At 41.8% G+C, this 21,080-nt stretch overlaps 1 protein-coding gene across 1 annotated transcript in view; it reads left to right on the top strand.

Annotated features, from left to right (window-relative positions):
• LOC126100614 (UDP-glycosyltransferase UGT5-like) overlaps nucleotides 1–21,080 on the top strand; it is a 175,519-nt gene that overhangs the window by 119,007 nt on the left and 35,432 nt on the right. The window contains exon 3 of the mRNA XM_049911240.1: nucleotides 13,817–14,051. Within this exon, the coding sequence (XP_049767197.1) occupies nucleotides 13,817–14,051 (235 nt within the window). The remainder of the gene's footprint in view (nucleotides 1–13,816; nucleotides 14,052–21,080) is intronic.

A 21,080-nucleotide genomic window follows, 5' to 3' on the forward strand; every position in this document is an offset into this window, starting at 1 on the left:
CACACACACACACACACACACAACGGTGGCAATGATATACACGCGTTTTATAAACAGCACTAAGCAAACACCGTTGACCGTTGGATCCTTCCGCACAGGGCGCAGATCACCGTCACAGATAGTTATTATAATCACAGAGATCGGCTTGCATTAGGTGAGCTTCTCTCCACATTACTTGAAGCTGAATTTTTTAAGACTGCACTTCGTCGTTTTTACTTGGGCTCCATAGTCATAACTGTATACAGTTCGCAAAGCGCAGTGGCATAGCGCAGTGCCTAGCGTATGAAGGTGCCGTCGTAGGTTAGAATCTCGACAAATAAAGAAAAAGTTCTTTTATTTCTGAATTTAATCAGAAGACTTTCATTAATAATTTTATATGATTAAATGGTTTACATGATTTTTTTGATTTCTAATACTTTGCCATAAAATTTTCATACTAGTTGCTCTTATTTTTCTTCCTATCGTATTTTCTTCCTTTGGAATCTGCCTGTATCGCCTACAATACGTAGCCAAGTTGTGACGGGGCTGATGATTGGTTAGTAACGTGGCAGGTCGTCTAGCCAGTATGAGGACAGCTTCATGTAAAAAATGAATGGTAGCGAGAAATTACAATTTGCTTTTTAGCGCTGATACTCAAATTTTTCTGTCTTGAGTTTGCTCTCAGATATTAGGTTTAATCGCTATGAACAAAGCGATCGTGATTTTACACTGAAGAGCCAAAGAAACGGACACACCTGCGTAATATCGTGTAGGGCCCCCGCGAGCACGCAGAAGTGCCCCGACACGACGTGGCACGGAATCGACTAATGTCTGAAGTAGTGCTGGAGGGAACTGATACCATGAATCCTGCAGGGTTGCCCGTAAATCCGTAAGAGTATGAGGGGGTGGAGATCTCTTCTGAACAGCATATTGAAGGCATCCCAGATACACCGGGTGATCAAAAAGTCAGTATAAATTTGAAAACTTAATAAACCACGGAATAATGTAGATAGAGAGGTAAAAATTGACACACATGCTTGAATTAGAACAAAAAAAAAAAAAACAAGGTTCACAAAATGTCCGACAGATGCGCGTCGTTTGGTGATGAACGTGTTCTCAGCCGCCACTTTCGTCATGCTTGACCTCCCAGGTCCGCAGACCTCAGTCCGTGCGATTATTGGCTTTGGGGTTACCTGAAGTCGCAAGTGTATCTTGATCGACCGACATCTGTAGGTATGATGAAAGACAACATCCGACGCCAGTGCCTCACCATAACTCCGGACATGCTTTACAGTGCTGTTCACAACATTATTCCTCGACTACAGCTATTGTTGAGGAATGATGGTGGACATATTGAGCATTTCCTGTAAAGAACATCATCTTTGCTTCGTCTTACTTTGTTATGCTAATTGTTGCTATTCTGATCAGATGAAGCGCCATCTGTCGGACATTTTTTGAACGTTTGTATATTTTTGGTTCTAATAAAACCCCATGTCATTCCAAGCATGTGTGTCAATTTTTACCTCTCTATCTACATTATTCGATGATTTATTCATATTTATACTGACTTTTTGATCACCCGGTACTAGTTCTGAATGTACAGGTTTTTTAGAAACATTTGAAATTACGAATTACTTGTACCCTTTTTCTTCTGCGAAAAAAACGTTACAGGACACGTGTATCTGGACATGCTGGAAAATTGGCTCACGCCAGAACTGGAGACCAACAGCGCCGACTTCATCTTTCAACAGGATGCTGCTCCACCGCACTTCCATCATGATGTTCGGCATTTCTTAAACAGGAGATTGGAAAACCGATGGATCGGTCGTGGTGGAGATCATGATCAATAATTCATGTCATGGCCTCCACGCTCTCCCGACTTAACCCCATGCGATTTCTTTTTGTGGGGTTATGTGAAAGATTCAGTGTTGAAACCTCCTCTACCAAGAAACGTGCCATAACTGCGAGCTCGCATCAACGATGCTTTCGAACTCGTTGATGGGGACATGCTGCGCCGAGTGTGGTAGGAACTTGATTATCGGCTTGATGTCTGCCGAATCACTAAAGGGGCACATATCGAACATTTGTGAATGCCTAAAAAAACTTTTTGAGTTTTTGTATGTGTGTGCAAAGCATTGTGAAAATATCTCAAATAATAAAGTTATTGTAGAGCTGTGAAATCGCTTCAATCATTTGTAATAACCCTGTACATTTGTCATGGAACTGATGTAAGATCTGTAGCAGCAATGAACTTTTACTACTTTGACAACGTCAAAATCTGCAGGATGAAAGTGCGCTCTTGCTACTGTCATCAGTATTTCACTTGACTCTTGGATCTGCTGACTGTGGCTGTGCGAACGCGTGAACCAGGGGAAAGCTGCCAGTTGAGTCTAGGACAGTACCAACAGAACCTTGCCTCACTGCCTACACCGATTCCGTCAGATTACCGAAGTGAAGCAACAGCGGTTGGATGGATAACCGCCTGCGTACGCTACGCGCTGTTGGCTGCTTTCTCTTTGCCTTTCCGACAAAGTGGTGGAGTCATGGTGACGTAAGTTTCCTGACCATCAGGCTGTGCGCCAACACCCTGGTGTAAACACCAAACCTCTCCGCAGTGTCTCGTGAGGTGAGGTCACGTGACACTGTTGACGGTGGTCCGTCCGTCGCTGCCCTCTCTGGTTTTCGAGAGGAGCAGGCTGCTTGTCGGCACCGGGTTTCACCCTCTCCCTTCTCTCGTCATCATCGTCATCATCATACAACACAAACACGACACCACACTACGCACTCACCTATTGTAGTCACCTACACTTATCAGGTACGCCTAACACACGACTCTCACACTCTGCTAAGGACAGTTGCAGTTTGCCCAACAGGAACGACCTTTTTTATTTATTTATTTATTGTTCCGTGGGACCAAATTAATGAGAAGTCTCCATGGTCATGGAACAAGTCAATACATGGAATTTTTAACACGATAGTAGAAACAGATAAAATGAAATATAAGTAACATATTCAGGCGACAGTTCGTAAGTTTAAACAAAGAAAATCAACAATGTAACACAGGAATTTGCTTAATTTTTCAGCTCTTCCAGGAGCTCCTCGACAGAACAGAAGGAGTGAGCCATGAGGAAACTCTTCAGTTTACACTTAAAAGTGTTTGGGCTACTGCTAAGATTTTTGAGTTCTTGTGGTAGCTTATTGAAAATGGATGCAGCAGAATACTGCACTCCTTTCTGCACAAGAGTCAAGGAAGTGCATTCCACACGCAGATTTGATTTCTGCCCAGTATTAACTGAGCGGAAGATGCTAACTCTTGGGAATAAGCTAATATTGCTAACAACAAACGACATTAAAGAAAATATATACTGTGAGGGCAATGTCAGAATTCCCAGACTATTGAAGAGGGGTCGACAAGAGGTTCTCGAACTTACATCACACATAGCTCGAACAGCCCGTTTTCGAGCCAAAAATACCCTTTTCGAATCAGAAGAATTACCCCAAAAAAATTATACCATATGACGTAAGCGTATGAAAATATGCGAAGTAGACTACTTTTCGTGTTGAACTGTCACTTATTTCAGATACTGTTCTAATGGTAAATAAAGCAGCATTTAGTTTCTGAAAAAGATCCTGAACATGGGCTTTCCACAACAGCTTACTATCTATCCGAACGCCTAGGAACTTGAACTGTTCCGTCTCGCTTATAATATGCCCATTCTGTCTGATCAAAATAACGGTTCTTGTTGAATTGTGAGTTAGAAACTGTAAAAACTAAGTCTTACTGTGATTTAGCATGAAATTATTTTCCACAAGCCACGAACTGATTTCATGAGCTACATTATTTGATACTGTTTCAAGATTACACAGAAGATCCTTCACTACCAAGCTGGTGTCATCAGCAAACAGAAATTTTTTTGAATCACCTGTAATACTAGAAGGCATATCATTTATATAAATAAGAAACAGCAGTGGCCCCAGCACCGACCCTTGGGGAACGCCCCACTTAACAGTGTCCCATTGGGACTGAACATCACTACCACTCTCAATATTGCGGAGAATTACACCTAGCGTTCGCAACCTTTTATTTAATCCTTCCAAAACCTCACAAAGAAAAGAGAATATAGCATTTTCAGTTGTTAAACCTTTTCAGTTAGGTGTCTGAACCTGCCCAGCCACGATATACGACTTTACCCGTTTCTTGCCGTGGTGACGTTAGTCTTTCCCTAGTGGGGAATCTCTCTATCTCTGCCCTGCCTCAACTTCCTGTGGTCTGCGGGTCCTGCCATTGGACTCAGAGCCACGTCACTGTTTTTGTGAGCTCTCAGGATGTGGTCAGCCTCTGAATGGGCGCCTTTTCTCATGCGACTGCAGTGTTCTCTACAGGCAGTCACGGCAAGCAACAGAAAAGTGTCAAACACAGCTCGTAATTTTTTTTAGATTTGTGGACAGGGAATCAAAACAATATGCGCAATTCTATGATATACAGAAAAAAGACGGCTCCCAGAAACATAATCCCTGCCACATCATGTCACCCAGGAGTACACAAGAAAGCTGCACGTAAAAGATGGTGGACAGAGCAAACAAAATCCCAATGAATGAAGGAGAGAAGGGGGAAAGAATTAGACACCATTAAGCAAATTGCAGTGTCTTATGACTTCCCCAGCTAAGTAACAGACAAAATGCAAAAACAAATAACAAAACGGAAAGAAATCCCTGGCTCTTTAGAAAAACCCAATAATACAGCCAAGTGTATGGTCGGAATACCTTAGGTAGATAATAGTTTTGAAAAAATAGCAAACCTACTTAGGTCACATAAAGTGAAGATAGCATTGTCCACAAACAACCAACTACAACAGAAATTAGTCCACACCTTAAACAATAAAAAATATCCCCAGCTAACTGACAGACAAAATGCAAAAACAAATAACAAAAAAGAAAGAAATACCTGGCTCTTTAGAAAGACCCAATAATACAGTCAAGTGTATGGCCAGAATACCTTACGTAGGTAACATTTCTGACAAAATAGCAAACCTACTTATGTCACATAAAGTGAAGATAGCATTGTCCACAAACAACCAATTACAACAGAAATTAGTCCACACCTTAAACAATAAAAAACATAAATCCTCAGATTCAGGGATATACAAAAGAACATATAAAACTTACCGAAGCTACTACATAGAACAGACTGGTGGGAATTTTAAATTAGATACATGGATCATGTGAACCGTTACGCATGTAACCAATTCACAAAATCAGCAGTAGCAATACAAATAAAAAAACCTGGGCACCGATTCGAATACAAAGAAGAAGATCTTAAGATACTCCACTACCTCCCGAAATCACTTATAATGGTTTTAATGGAAGATTCTGAAATTTTTGCACACCACACAAAGCAAGAGGAAAAGTGTCAGCAAGTCATCTGTTTTTTTTTTTTTTTTTTCAAATGTTTCTCCAGCATATAACTGTGCAACTATCGTACTTATGTAAGTTTCCTCATAGAAAGAGAGAGAGAGAGAGAGAGAAAGAGAAAGAGAGAGAGAGAGAGAGAATGTAATCAATAATTCAGTTGTCAACTATGGTAAAATAAATTTTATAATTCAGAACTTTGTATATGTCATATAATCTACACGAAATGTAGCACCTCGGACAGTGTGCGAACTCTCTGCGAAACCAAAGTGTCGCAACGCCTCTGTAGTGTGTTTTGATTACAAAAACAAACAGTGTAAGTGATGATTTGCTTGTGTGTGATATTCCGTGTAATGGAGGATGCAGAACACTACTTCTTAATTCTGTAAACAAATATACCATCTCCAACTTTAGCATATAAAAAGATGCAAAGATTAATTATGTCCAATTTTCCGATTGCAATATAATCTCAAAAGGACAACTACAAAGCAAGATAGGCAGAAAACCACACATACAATGGTCACAAATCATATTTATGATAACAAATGCACTTGAAAATGAGAACAAATTCTCCAAACGCGTTGTGCTGAGTATGAAAAAATAAGTAACTGGCGCAGTTTTTAATTATTTAAATCTCTACAATATCCTTTTATTTCTCTTAGATTTCATGCTACTTTATTCTCCGAAAGTTAGCTGAGAACATTGGAAATCGGTATGTGTAAAATTATAAACACATTTACTAAAATGATTCGATATATGGGATGTCATGACCCCCAAACTCCCCCTCCCCCCCACACCCTCTGGAAACATCTAACGGCATACAGGGTTCCATATTGTTAACCTAGCATGAGCTGCTTCCCTAACGACCTCATCGTAGGTGGGATGTCAAACTCTTTATCATCCGTCCTTGATTCTGTGGGTGTAGCCACGAAGCACTTTTAACACTCAAACCCCAGTCAATTGTTAAATGCGAAATATAGATGTGAACCCACACACTCTTCACTATCCACCAAATCATACTATTTCTCAATGAATGTGTTGTTGGCAGTACAAGATGATCGTCTCGTTGTGCCACAACATGATCTTCCAAGAAATCTTGAGGGACGTGGGTATTACAGATTTCTGTGGTGAAATCTCTCAGGATTGGTTGAGGATGTTCTCCTTACATAACGTTGTGGTTTGTGGTGTTTGAGTAAAAGAGCACAACTAGATTTTGCTGGCCATCTGTGACGACGTGTAATGCGCCGCTGTGGTCGACCAAGGGCTGTTCCTTGGCCTCCAACATCACCTTACCTCAGTCCTCACCAGTGTCCTGTCTAGATTAGATTAGATTAATAATTAATACTAGTTCCATGGATCATGAATACGATATTTCGTAAAGATGTGGAACGAGTCCAATTTTCCAATACTTGACATAATTAAGCTAATTTAACAACATAATTAAGTTAATATAACAACTTTTTTATTTTATATGTATTTTTTTATAATTTTTTGTTTGTTTGTTTTTCTTTTTTTTTCTTAATTTAGATCTAAAAATTCCTCTATGGAGTAGAAGGAGTTGTCATTCAGAAATTCTTTTAATTTCTTCTTAAATACTTGTTGGTTATCTGTCAGAGTTTTGATACTATTTGGTAAGTGACCAAAGACTTTGGTGGCAGTATAATTGACCCCTTTCTGTGCCAAAGTTAGACTTAATCTTGAATAGTGAAGCTCATCCTCTATCCTAGTATTGTAGTTATGCACACTGCTATTACTTTTGAATTGGGTTTGGTTGTTAACAACAAATTTCATAAGAGAGTATATATACTGAGAAGCTACTGTGAATATCCCTAGATCCTTAAATAAATGTCTGCAGGATGATCTTGGGTGGACTCCAACTATTATTCTGATTACACGCTTTGTGCAATAAATACTTTATTCCTGAGTGATGAATTACCCCAAAATATGATGCCATATGCAAGCAACGAGTGAAAATAGGCGTAGTAAGCTAATTTACTAAGATGTTTATCACCAAAATTTGCAATGACCCTTATTGCATAAGTAGCTGAACTCAAACGTTTCAGCAGATCATCAATGTGTTTCTTCCAATTTAATCTCTCATCAATGGACACACCTAAAATTTTGAATATTCTACATTAGCTATATGCTTCTGATTGAGGTCTATATTTATTAATGGCGTCATACCATTTACTGTACGGTACTGTATGTACTGTGTCGTATCAAAATTCAGTGAGAGTCCGTTTACATGGAACCACTTAGTAATTTTCTGAAAGACAGTATTGACAATTTCATCAGTTAATTCTTGTTTATCAGGTGTGATTACTATACTTGTATCATCAGCGAAGAGAATTAACTTTGCCTCTTCATGAGTACAGAATGGCAAGTCATTATTATATATTAAGAACAACAAAGGACCCAAGACCGACCCTTGTTTTCTCAGGAGTTAAGGATACAACACTGTGCTTGATACCGTTGAAGAACTTGACCAGTCAGTTGGACGGGATGATGCGTTGTGTTTGTGCGGGAATGGTAATGCTGCGCGCTCTGCACTGCTAGTACCAGCTTGCGCCACCAGAGACCTCTCCTGAGCATGCGTCAGGCTGCCAATGAGCGTCAGCCGGCAACGACGAGAGGCTTCCTGCGGCAGCCCTTCGTGTGTGTCTGTGGTGCATTCGTGACAGCACGAAATGACTGTCTCTCACGAACAACGTGCGTCTACGAAGTTTTGTTTCTTACTCGTCAAGAACGTAGCAATAACTGAGGATACGATGCAAACAGCGGGTCAGGTGGAGCCCGTGCGAGGCACCGTGACAACCAAGGAGTATCGTGCTGTGGTTGCAAACCACGTACACCCCTTGATGATGATATTGTTTCCCGACGGCAGTGGCAATTTTCAGCAACATAATGCTCCATGTCACAAGCCAGGAGTGTGACGAAATGGTTCGAGGAAGAGAGTGGCGAGTTCCAGTTGATGTGATGGCTCTCCCCAATTCCCCAGATCTGAACCCGATCCAACACGTCTGGGATGCAGTTGAAGGTGGCGTCAGAGCTCATTGCCTCCCTCCCCGGAATTCACTGTAATTGGGTGACTCGTGTGTGCAGACGTGGTGCCAACCGGCGACCTACCCAGGACTCACTGCTTCCACGCCACGACGAGTTTTTGCTGTTACCGGCGCCAGACGTAAACATATCAGCTGTTGGGTAGGTGGTAAAATTACTTACGGCTGATCACTGTATGTTGCGAATACAGTTAATAGCAAAGAAGTAATAAGTTTAAACGTCATGCATGATGCACGAGTTTCTCACACGCCTCAGTGTCTATGACGTCATATCTCCTGAACTATGATGCGTTGGTGGTTTTTACCGTTACAGGGAATATTGCATTACAGTATGCGATATGTGTATCAAGTTTGGTTGAAATCGGTCCAGTGGTTTACAAGGTGATGTGTAGCATACAACACACATACATACATACTTTGATTTTGATAATATACGTGGGTTGTGGTATTCCTGGGTCTGCCTCATGTGAAACAAAATGGATAGGAACTTAATCGAAATTGATTTCGATTTCATTTGTGCTAAGATGGCTAGAGGACAAATGTAAGGATGTAGAGGCTTATCTCACTAGGGGTAAGATAGATACTGCCTACAGGAAAATTAAAGAGACCTTTGGAGAAAAGAGAACCACTTGTATGAATATCAAGAGCTCAGATGGAAACCCAGTTCTAAGCAAAGAAGGGAAAGCAGAAAGGTGAAAGGAGTATATAGAGGGTCTATACAAGAGCGATGTTCTAGAGGACAATATTATGGAAATGGAAGAGGTTGTAGATGAAGATGAAATACTGCGTGAAGAGTTCGACAGAGCACTGAAAGACCTAAGTCGAAACAAGCCCCCGGGAGTAGACATCATTCCATTAGAACTACTGATAGCCTTGGGAGAGCTAGTCTTGACAAAACTCTACCATCTGGTGAGCAAGATGTATGAAACAAGGGAAATTCCCTCAGACTTCAAGAAGAATATAATAATACCAATCCCAAAGAAAGCAGGTGTTGACATATGTGAAAATTACCGAACTATCAGTTTAATAAGTCACAGCTGCAAAATACTAACGCGAATTCTTTACAGACGATTGGAAAAACTGGTAGAAGTCGACCTTGGGGAAGATCAGTTTGGATTCCGTAGAAATGTTGGAACACGTGAGGCAATACTGACCCTACGACTTATCCTAGAAAATAGATTAAGGAAAAGCAAACCTACATTTCTAGCATTTGTAGACTTAGAGAAAACTTTTGACAATGTTGACTGGAATACTCTCTTTCAAATTCTGAAGGTGGCAGGGGTAAAATACAGGGAGCGAAAAACTATTTACAATTTGTACAGAAAGCAGATGGCGGTTATAAGTGTCGAGGGACATGAAAGGGAAGCAGTATTGGGAAGGGAGTGAGACAGGGTTGTAGCCTCTCCCCAATGCTATTCAATCTGTATATTGAGTAACCAGTAAAGGAAACAAAAGAAAAGTTCGGAGTAGGTATTAAAATACATGGAGAAGAAATAAAAACTTTGAGGTTCGCCGATGACACTGTAATTCTGTCAGAGACAGCAAAGGACTTGGAAGAACAGTTGAACGGAATGGACAGTGTCTGGAAAGGATGGTATAAGATGAACGTCAACAAAAGCAAAACGAGGATAATGGAATGTAGTGGAAGTAAGTCGGGTGATGCTTAGGGAATTAGATTAGGAAATGAGACACTTAAAGTAGTAAAGGAGTTTTGCTATTTGGGGAGCAAAATAACTGATGATGGTCGAAGTAGAGAGGATATAAAATGTAGACTGGCAATGGCAAGGAAAGCGTTTCTGAAGAAGAAAAATTTGTTAACATCGAGTATAGATTTAAGTGTCAGGAAGTCGTTTCTGAAAGTATTTGTATGGAGTGTAGCCATGTATGGAAATGAAACATGGACGATAAATAGTTTGGACAAGAAGAGAATAGAAACTTTCGAAATGTGGTGCTACAGAAGAATGCTGAAGATTAGATGGGTAGATCACGTAAGTAATGAGGAGGTATTGAATAGAATTGGGGAGAAGAGGAGTTTGTGGCACAACTTGACTAGAAGAAGGGATCGGTTAGTACGACATGTTCTGATATTCTGTGGCATCAAGGGCTCACCAATTTAGTATTGGAGGGCAGCGTGGAGGGTAAAAATCGTAGGGGGAGACCAAGAGATGCATACACTAAGCAGATTCAGAAGGATGTAGGTTGCAGTAAGTACTGGGAGATGAAGAAGCTTGCACAGGATAGAGTAGCATGGAGAGCTGCATCAAACCAGTTTCAGGACTGAAGACCACAACAACTACAACAAGTAGGAAAATATTTCATGTTGTAGTCAATGGCGACTGGAAACCATACATCTGCAGTTGTGTCGCACATGACAGATTTTGAAAGGTGTCTTATAGTGAGTCTCAATTTGGCTGACTGGTCGAATTGTGCAATACTCAGATTTGCGGGATATTATGGCCCAGTACTGGACAGCACGGGAACACGATGGCGAGCATAATTGTCGTCAAGGTTCTGGCCGGCCGCGTCCTACCAGACAAGGATCGATGCACGTCGAAAAGCCTTCACATGCGTGCCTGCAATCCGAGAACAAATCCTAGACTCGCTGCAACATTCTCTGCCACCCTGCACCACTGGTCCGAGACAGCGGCAGCCGGACTAAGGAAATACCACATACAATGTGCGGGTCGGCATTAACACCACAACACAAACAGCTGAGTTTTGAGTGGTGTCTTGACTGCGAAGCATGGACTGATGATGAATGGTGTCGCATAATGTTCAGTGATGAACTGCAGCTCTACTCTATCCGGGATGACCATCATTGGTTGGTATGTTGGCGGCCTGCGAAGAAGTCCTGTTCTGTCAATGTGGAGACGCACAGCGGTACTACTTCCTCGTGTCCTGCGGAGAGCCATGGAGTTCGACTTGAGATCACAGCTGGCAGTGATTAATGGAACTCTTGAGGTCACGACAGCACGTTAGTTAGTTAGGTACATGTTCCAACGATCACCTGAACAGCTTACAGGGTATCTATACGTGATTAGTATTAACATTAATGAAGAAATTATTTAGTCCTGCTCTTCCAACGACACTTAATTTTTTTATAAATTATTATTTTTTACTGGCTACCAGTTTTTAAGTACAAATTCGTCAATGGGATAGGCGGTGTTGTCAATGAGAAATGATTTTAAATAACATTGAAAACTTGCTTCCCTACCAGTCAGACATTTTATGTTATTGAGCTACTGACAGCTTTAACAATTGGTAATAAAGGTCGTTTTTCCGTCTAGTGTTGTGGGTACGGACATCATTGTTCTACTCAAATTGCGACAGATTGTTCATGACGGCTTTCAGTCTCGGACATCCTGTGTTGTCAGGTGTTAACTCTCATCCAAGAGAATTTTTCAATAGCGCAGTGCTCATCAGCACATGGCCCATGTCTTTACGAACAATCTGCGTTATGTTCTGCTACTCATTGGCCAGCAAGAGCCCCACATCCGTCCGCGATGGAGAATGTGGTGTATGATCTCGTATGTTAATGCCGTCCCTGCCTCAGTATTAGGATATCTAGAACCAGTTACTTCCGTTGCTGGCTAGCTTTCCGAAGGAGTGCATGCATCTAAGCCAGAGGGAGTGCAACATTGTAATGATAAGTCGACTTAAGCTCCCAGATACTCTGAAAATTTGACTCGATTTTCTCATCATTGAAGTAACGTTACGTACCCTGTCAAACCGTCAAGTTACATTTTGTTTCTTCCTCACCTTATGGATGCTTAATTTTTTCTGTGAGATGTGTCTGGTGTTAGGGGTATAAGTGCATATAAAGTGATTATCGGTACCTTACTATGAACCCACTTCATTTTATAAGTTGTTTTTCTGTGTGTCTAACAGTCTTCCCACAAAGACATCTCATCATGGACTATTTGATACTTCCTGCATCGTCGTAACTGCAGTTTGAAGTGGACATCGTCTGTCGGTATAGACTGTCTGTTTTGCGTGCATGACTCTACATTTCAGTATCTAACCTGCTGCCCAGGGGAAAATAAGCATTAATCGCTTGCTTGTAACTCATGTACTTGGAGGTACTAACCAACCTAAAAACATACTACATCTACATCCATACTCCGCAAGCCACCTGACGGTGTGTGGCAGAGGGTACCTTGAGTACCTCTATCGTTTCTCCCTTCTATTCCAGTCTCGTATTGTTCGTGGAAAGAAGGATTGTCGGTATGCTTCTGTGTGGGCTCTAATCTCTCTGATTTTATCCTCATGGTCTCCTCGCGAGATACACGAAGGAGGGAGCAATATACTGCTTGACTCCTCGGTGAAGATATGTTCTCTAAACTTCAACAAAAGCCTGTACCGAGCTACTGAGCGTCTCTCCTGTAGAGTCTTCCACTGGAGTTTATCTATCATCTCCGTAACGCTTTCGCGATTACTAAATGATGCTGTAACGAAGCGCGCTGCTCTCCATCGGATCTTCTCTATCTCTTCTATCAACAATATCTGGTATGGATCCCACACTGCTGAGCAGTATTCAAGCAGTGAGCAAACAATCGTACTGTAACCTACTTCCTTTGTTTTCAGATTGCATTTCCTTAGGATTCTTCCAATGAATCTCAGTCTGGCATCTGCTTTACCGACGATCAACTTTATATGATCATTCCATTTTAAATCGCTCCTAATGCGTACTCCCAGATAATTTATGGAATTAACTGCTTCCAGTTGCTGACCTGCAATTTTGTAGCTAAATGATAAGGGATCTATCTTTCTGTGTATTCGCAGCACATTACACTTGTGTACATTGAGATTCACTTGCCATTCCCTGCACCATGCGTCAATTCGCTGCAGATCCTCCTGCATTTCAGTACAATTTTCCATTGTTACAACCTCTCGATACACCACAGCATCATCTGCAAAACGCCTCAGTGAACTTCCGATGTCATCCACAAGGTCATTTATGTATATTGTGAATAGCAACGGTCCTACGACACTCCCCTGCGGCACACCTGAAATCACTCTTACTTCGGAAGACTTCTCTCCATTGAGAATGACATGCTGCGTCCTGTTATCTAGGAACTCTTCAATCCAATCACACAATTGGTCTGATGGTCCATATGCTCCTACTTTGTTCATTAAACGACTGTGGGGAACTGTATCGAACGTACTTGGAGCCACTAACCAACCTAAAAACATACTACTTGTAATAGGTATAACTTTAAACAGCAAACGAAATGAATGCTGATTTCATGTTGTTCTGTACACTGCCATCAGGCACCAACACAAATATCTGTATTTGTACCCCGCACATCGTGTACAGACCAGCTCTTGCAGAAGTGTGTTGCAGCCTGCAGCGACGTTTTCCTTTCCAGATGCGCGTCCTCGAGCCGCTGGTGCTGGCGTGCGCCCTCGCCAGCGCCCACGCCGCCAGCCTTCTGGCCATCTTCCCCGTGCCCGGGCGCAGCCACTGGATGCTGGAGCGGCGCTACCTGGAACAGCTGGCAGCCAGGGGGCACCGGGTCACCGTCATCACGCCTTACAAGAGCGACAGCGCGCCGAGCAACTGGCGGGAGGTCATTGTCCCAGAAGTGAAGCACCTCCTGGGAGGTAAGCTCCCAGTCGATTCGGATTGGCCTAGGAACGAACTTTACAAAGCGGTCCAGTTGTAAATACCTTCGCAAGTAGCGAGAGCTTCACAAATAAACTGATTGGCTGGTAGTTATCGGAAGATTTCTCCCATTTGAAGATGTAGGGCACAGGTCATCCCCGTTGTCAAGAAGGGACGTCGAACAGATGTGCAGAACTATAGACCTATATCTCTAACGTCGATCGGTTGTAGAATTTTGGAACACGTATTATGTTCGAGTATAATGACTTTTCTGGAGACTAGAAATCTACCCTATAGGAATCAGCATGGGTTTCGAAAAAGACGGTCGTGTGAAACGCAGCTCGCGCTATTCGTCCACGAGACTCAGAGGGCCATAGACACGGGTTCACAGGTAGATGCAGTGTTTCTTGACTTCCGCAAGGCGTTCGATACAGTTCCGCACAGTCGTGTAATGAACAAAGTAAGAGCATATGGATTATCAGACCAGTTGTGTGATTGGATTGAAGAGTTCCTAGATAACAGAACGTAGCATGTCATTCTCAATGGAGAGAAGTCTTCCGAAGTAAGAGTGATTTCAGGTGTGCCGCAGGGGAGTGTCGTAGGACCGTTGCTATTCACAATATACATAAATGACCTTGTGGATGACATCGGAAGTTCACTGAGGCTTTTTGCGGATGACGCTGTGGTATATCGAGAGGTTGTAACAATGGTAAATTGTACCGAAATGCAGGAGGATCTGCAGCGAATTGACGCATGGTGCAGGGAATGGCAAGTGAATCTCAATGTAGACGAGTGTAATGTGCTGCGAATACATAGAAAGAAAGATCCCTTATCATTTAGCTACAAAATTGCAGGTCAGCAACTGGAAACAGTTAATGCCATAAATTATCTGGGAGTACACATTAGGAGTGACTTAAAATGGAATGATCATATAAAGTTGATCGTCGGTAAAGCAGATGCCAGACTGAGATTCATTGGAAGAATCCTAAGGAAATGCAATCTGAAAACAAAGGAAGTAGGTTACAGTACGATTGTTTGCTCACTGCTTGAATACTGCTCAGCAGTGTGGGATCCATACCAGATATTGTTGATAGAAGAGATAGAGAAGATCCGATGGAGAGCAGCGCGCTTCGTTACAGCATCATTTAGTAATCGCGAAAGCGTTACGGAGATGATAGATAAACTCCAGTGGAAGACTATGCAGGAGAGACGCTCAGTAGCTCGGTACGGGCTTTTGTTGAAGTTTCGAGAGCATACCTTCACCGAGGAGACAAGCAGTATATTGCTCCCTCTTACGTATATCTCGGGAAGAGACCATGGGGATAAAATCAGAGCCCACACAGAGGCGTTCCGACAATCCTTCTTTCCACGAACGAGACTGGAATAGAAGGGAGAACCGATAGAGGTACTCAAGGTACCCTGCGCCACACACACCGTCAGGTGGCTTGCGGAGAAGGATGTAGATGTAGATAGATGTAGAATGATGCCCCAAATTGGCAGCTAGATATGGTCTATGGTACGGATGTAGCCACACTATGTCAGTGGTCTGATGCAAACATACGTGCACTGAACGTGGGGGCACGTCGCCAGTTAAACGACTTTGGCTGTGGGATGATAACTGGTGCAAGATGAATTGATCCTAGCACAAGGGAGATTCCACGGGAATTCGGGTTTCTGAGGTCGACACTGTTTAGGGTGGTGGATCTGCAGTATCGCAGAAACAACGTTTCCAGATGCATAAAATGTTGCAAACCACAACCACAAGTGTTGGATGAACGGACGTCTGTGTCCTCCACAGACGCACAGTGGGTGATCGATGATCTACTGAGAGACAGTGCCAGGAGCCCATGTCTACCAGCAATGTACGCAGACAGATGCACTGTATAGGGCTCAGCAGCCAACGACCGACCCTTGTCCCTTTGCTGATGACTCGACATACAGATCAGCGACAGGCTTGAGTCCCCAAGCACTGTCAGTAGACATTGTGCAGCACAGTGTAGTGGATACCAGTTTCAGTTGCACCAGGCTGATGGAAGTGTGACTGTGTGGCATTCTCTTTTCTTCCTTCTGAATGTGCTGTCGATGAAGGTGACTGGTAATGAATGTTCAGTATTGCGGATTTGATAGCATGTAAATGTTAATCAAATTCCATTACAAACCTAGGAAATAATAGCAGACGATGTACTGTAAAATATAATACAGCATATTTTTACGAGAAATTGGGAGCTCTGAGACTACTGGGATGGAGGAATGGCAGCTTCCCATGTCGGCACCTTTGCCAACATTTATTTCCGTACTAGATTATATGTATTCAAGCTGCTTGTTCAATTTTCCTAGGAAAGTATAGACTTTACTCGACAGTTCTTATCCACAAAAAAAAACCATCGTCCATATTTTTTCGAAGATTCAGATGTAAGAAATTCATGATCAGAGTTGTCCTCATAGATAGCTGACAACTGTAGGAAACCGTCGCCAGTCAATCTGCTTGACGGTATAACTGATATTCTGTTTTCGTAGACATAGGACCACGACATCAATACAATCACTTCGTGGGATAACAGAGTAAAGACTGCAGATACCACTTAGTATTAGTAGGAATGTTATGCTGCTCGATTTTTTTTAGTTACCTATCATACTACATGGATGGATATAGAAAGTGTTACACCATGAAGCGACTCACCAATATTTATCAAATTTTGTGCAGATGTTCATGACATAAAGGTAATTAACTGATTAAACTCTGATTCCATTTGGAACTGATCTCCATCATCAGCATCACTATACACTCCGGTATCAATTATGGCAAGTAAGTAAGCTGCGTCCAAAAGTCACTCTGAAGAATTTTTCAGACCGACTGAAACAAATGTTGTGTCAGTTCATTTATTGCAGCCTAGAGGCTGGTGTGAAAGTGTACATCTTTCTTTCGCATCCCACGCATGCGCTATGAGTGAGAAGTCAGGGGACCAGATATGGTAGTCAAGAATCCATACACTCCTCAGGGCGTTTATGGCGTGAATTGCAGTATGGGGTCTCGCATTATCCTGATTCCAAGAGTTGGAGACGTGTGTAGGGGCCTCGAGAGTCACTGCCTACCAGGTCGTTGTCGATCTGACTGCCAGAAACAGAAAGGAGAGCATCAGAGGATGACCCTCAATGTCTCAGTTCACTTTGCGTTCACACTATGTAAGTCTCTGTTTTCTGTGGTATGGTGTCAATGGTAAACGATACGAGGCAACTCGAGGTCTAAACTCAGCTTTCAGCAAACTGTTTGCGATGGTTTGTGGTGACACTCTCCCTACAACATCTGCCCAGATTTCAGCCTTCTTTGTCCAGCTGTTCGTCAGACGCAGTCGAACAACCTACTATCTCTTTGTGGTACAGTCCTTCTGGCCTTCTGGAAGGACTTGTGCCTACCCTTGTACCAACATTGGTATCCTGAGTCCATCTCTTCACCCACTTGTTATGCAGTCTTCGCATTACATCAGCTATCTGTACAATCTGATGGCGTGATGCTCCCATGTCTCTCATGCCAATGACTCGACCTTTCTCAAAGTCCGAAAGACGCCAATATGCTGCATGTGCAAGATCTCTTGGCATGCCATTTGTTGCGATGTTGTGACATGCCGTTTTGTACCTGAACATTGGTGATTAGTTTTGGTCACACGCTGCGACTGGATTGCGCGTTTTGCTTTGTGAGAGTCGGGTGAGTCCACCTCTGACGGATGTCTGGTGCACGCAACAGCGTGCAGAGGTGGTGCGGTTGGGCAGAGCGACGAGACTAGCGGCCCACACGTTCACTTGTCAGATCTGAACACTCCAGGCATTAGTTTCTCCCGGAGTGGTATGAATAGGTTAGATTTATGTTGCTCACGTTTGTGCACATGCAGTGCAAACTATTATAGGTACAGAAAAGCGTAATACGTCATGTTAAAGAGGAACTGAAGTCGAGCCTGTTGATACACGCATATTCTACGGAGATAATGTATGTGGGAAGATATAGCGCTGAGCTTATTTGTTTAACTGAAATCCAGTAAATAATTTAAAAGATTATGCATATCCATTACGGATATTTTAGAACCGTGACTGTATATTAATGTAAATAAATTATACACAACTGCAACCAGTCACTTTTTCATTAATAATGCTTTATTACATTAACCGGTTTTCGAACCCTTTCAGGTTCATCTTCAGATGATTTCGGCAGAATCCGGGAAGTTACATCATTACTGGTAGTAGCATAATGCTGGGTGCTGGTTCTATGGGAGAAAGATGGGTCACACTTCAATGTATCGCCATGACTATACCTTATCTTTCGATATCGATGTAAATTTAGTTTTTACTTACTGCGACAGTATAGGCGGCTTTTTCGTATCTGTCTGCCTCCATTTTGATGTCCAGAACACTTTCACACGAACTATATTAGTTCACACTATAACAGTGACACTTTACCAGCATCCAGCATGCGCTTTACAACTGTTGCTTATAACAAAGATCTTGACAGAGAGATATGGCATAAGCCTACTTTGTACAGATATGTAATTTGTTGTTCTTTACATGTGTTAAAGTCGATATAAGGGTAAGTTTTTTCATTAGAATGTTGATAACATGAGAGCACTAGAGAAAATAATAATAAACTACTACAAGAATAAATTTCAGGTGATCTGTTATGTTATTTCTATTTGTATGTTACAGGCAGTTTTTTTTTTTACATCCTAACCACACTGGTGTCAATGTAATATACTACCACAGAATAAGACATGTACCATATCTCTAAATGTTAAAGCCCTCCATTGCTAACATAAATCAGTACTTTATACATATTAATTCTAGCTGGAACAAACATAAGCTGCCTTTACCAATATCCCAGATCACTCTAATGTTAGAGTGAAAATAAGTCAACAGTTAAAGATTCTTTTGTTCATGTTTTTTAAAATATTAAATGTGCAGCCATTCAAACAGCTTTAATCCATTACAAACACTTTAACTCTTATACATATGCCTTTAGCTAAAATAAACAAAATCTGCTTTTGATAATACTGCAGATCATGTTAACGTAACAACAGAAATAAGCCAACATTTCATCTGAAGATTTGTTATTAATTTAAATATACAGGTCCTAGTCATACAGACAACTGCACCTCACTGCAGAACCAATAACTCTGTATTATTGTTTCCTAGGGATTCATAAAAAAAACTCTTCCTGATGAAAACATTTTCCTGAATAGTTTCAACGTAAAAAAGAAAAAAAACGTGTCTTTCAAACGGGAACTACACTGCAGATCAATCAGTTGCATCTGTACATGTACAGTGGCACTATAAGTGATACGGCAAACATTCTTGAAAACAGGTCATAAACAGATGTAAGATTGGCGGTGTCTTCAAAACGTTAAGAAAACTATCCTTGTAATTCTTTCAAGGCCAAAATGAATTCTTCAAACCTTGTATTCCCTTTAACGCCAGGGTGCTTAGGAACTGGGCAGTGTTTTGTGTGTGTCAGAATTGGTCCCTGCACAAAGAGTTTTTCTTTTTAAATGTGTCACCATCACCTTGCGTTGTTTTAATGCGGGCAATGTGCAGTCAAGTCCACTTAAAACACGAGATGTGCGATTCATTCCGCATGTTCTTATTTTCGCTCTCCATTTTGCTTCGTAAATTCAACAATAGGCAGTTTCAACTCGAAAAATCGTCCCAGGCAGGGCCCTCGACTTAACCAACGTACTTTTCAGTGATTAATAAAGGCTCCACAGTCTTCGTTCAATTCCGTCAAAAACTGTTGCAACTGACAAGTGGAATAATGTGTGTATCTCCAGAAAATTTTCTTTTTGTCCCACCAATTTCGTCAAGCGCCCCATGCCTGCAAATTTAGCACAAAGTGCTTTTTGGCGTACAGAATAGTGGATGTCGTCTGTCAGTGACTGTCATTTTTCTCACTTTCATATTCAATTAATTTTTTAAACTTTTTCTGCATGGTATTGTAATGTTGGTCCATAGCAAATTTGCGAAACCCATCGATTGTGTGACTTATCTATTATGCAGTATTGATAATTCTCATCCTTCACTTCTGTCATTCCCTTTCAGTTTTAAAGGCTTGTGATGTTTCTTTTTGTGCAAACAACCAGTGGATCTGTGAACTTCCTGAATTCCGCAAACGAATAACGAAGTGTAAACAGCACTCACACCCCGATTCTGCCAACCGGAAAATGCCGCGCTGTACTTCCGAAAAGCACCGAACAAAGCTGAGACAGGCCGAGCTGTGGCGTGCACATTGTGCTCGCGTGCAGTTTGGCACACAATTGCTGACTGTAACCTACATTTAGTTTGTAAGAGTTGTACAGGGTGTTTCAAAAAGGACTTTAAAACTTTAAAACCTCATATAAAATATTGAAAGAAGATATAGAGCTGGGTTAAGTGTTATTTTGTAGGGAAGCACAAGCTTTTTTACCTTAAACGAAAGATGTTGTATGTGGCTTCCGTATGTGGCATCCCATCGGAAGTCAATTTCTTCCCAAACTCACTGTAGAGTTGCAGGTGTAACTTGCTCAGGCGTAAATTCTTGCTCGTAAGTTCAGGTAGAGAAGCCGACACAGGAGGTACAAACACGATATCCTTGATAAAACCCCGGACGTCAGCCAGGTAGTAGCACGAAGTAAACATTTCGTTCTTGGCCATCCTCATCGATCTGTGCTATCAAAAATTGTTGTAGCATATCCAGGTACGTCGTCAGATGTGCTTGGACGACCTGATGAGGTCCCATGTCTTATCGAGCACCCTGTTTCTACAAAACATGTATACCACTCATAAATTGTAGGCCTACTAGGAGGATCTTTAGGTATGTGGTGCATTCAAGTTCTAAGGCCTCCGGACTGGAAAGAGATAGAAACATGTGCATTGTTTTAAAATGAGGCCACGTTCATTATCAATACGTCCCAGAGATGGCAGCACCGTACGGCAGATGGAATTTTACCGCCAGCGGCGAGAATGAGAACTGTTTTAAATACTTAAAATGGCGACGTTTTCCTTACTTGAAC

Source organism: Schistocerca cancellata, chromosome 9, assembly GCF_023864275.1.
Source record: "Schistocerca cancellata isolate TAMUIC-IGC-003103 chromosome 9, iqSchCanc2.1, whole genome shotgun sequence".
Classification (NCBI taxonomy): Eukaryota; Metazoa; Arthropoda; class Insecta; order Orthoptera; family Acrididae; genus Schistocerca; species Schistocerca cancellata.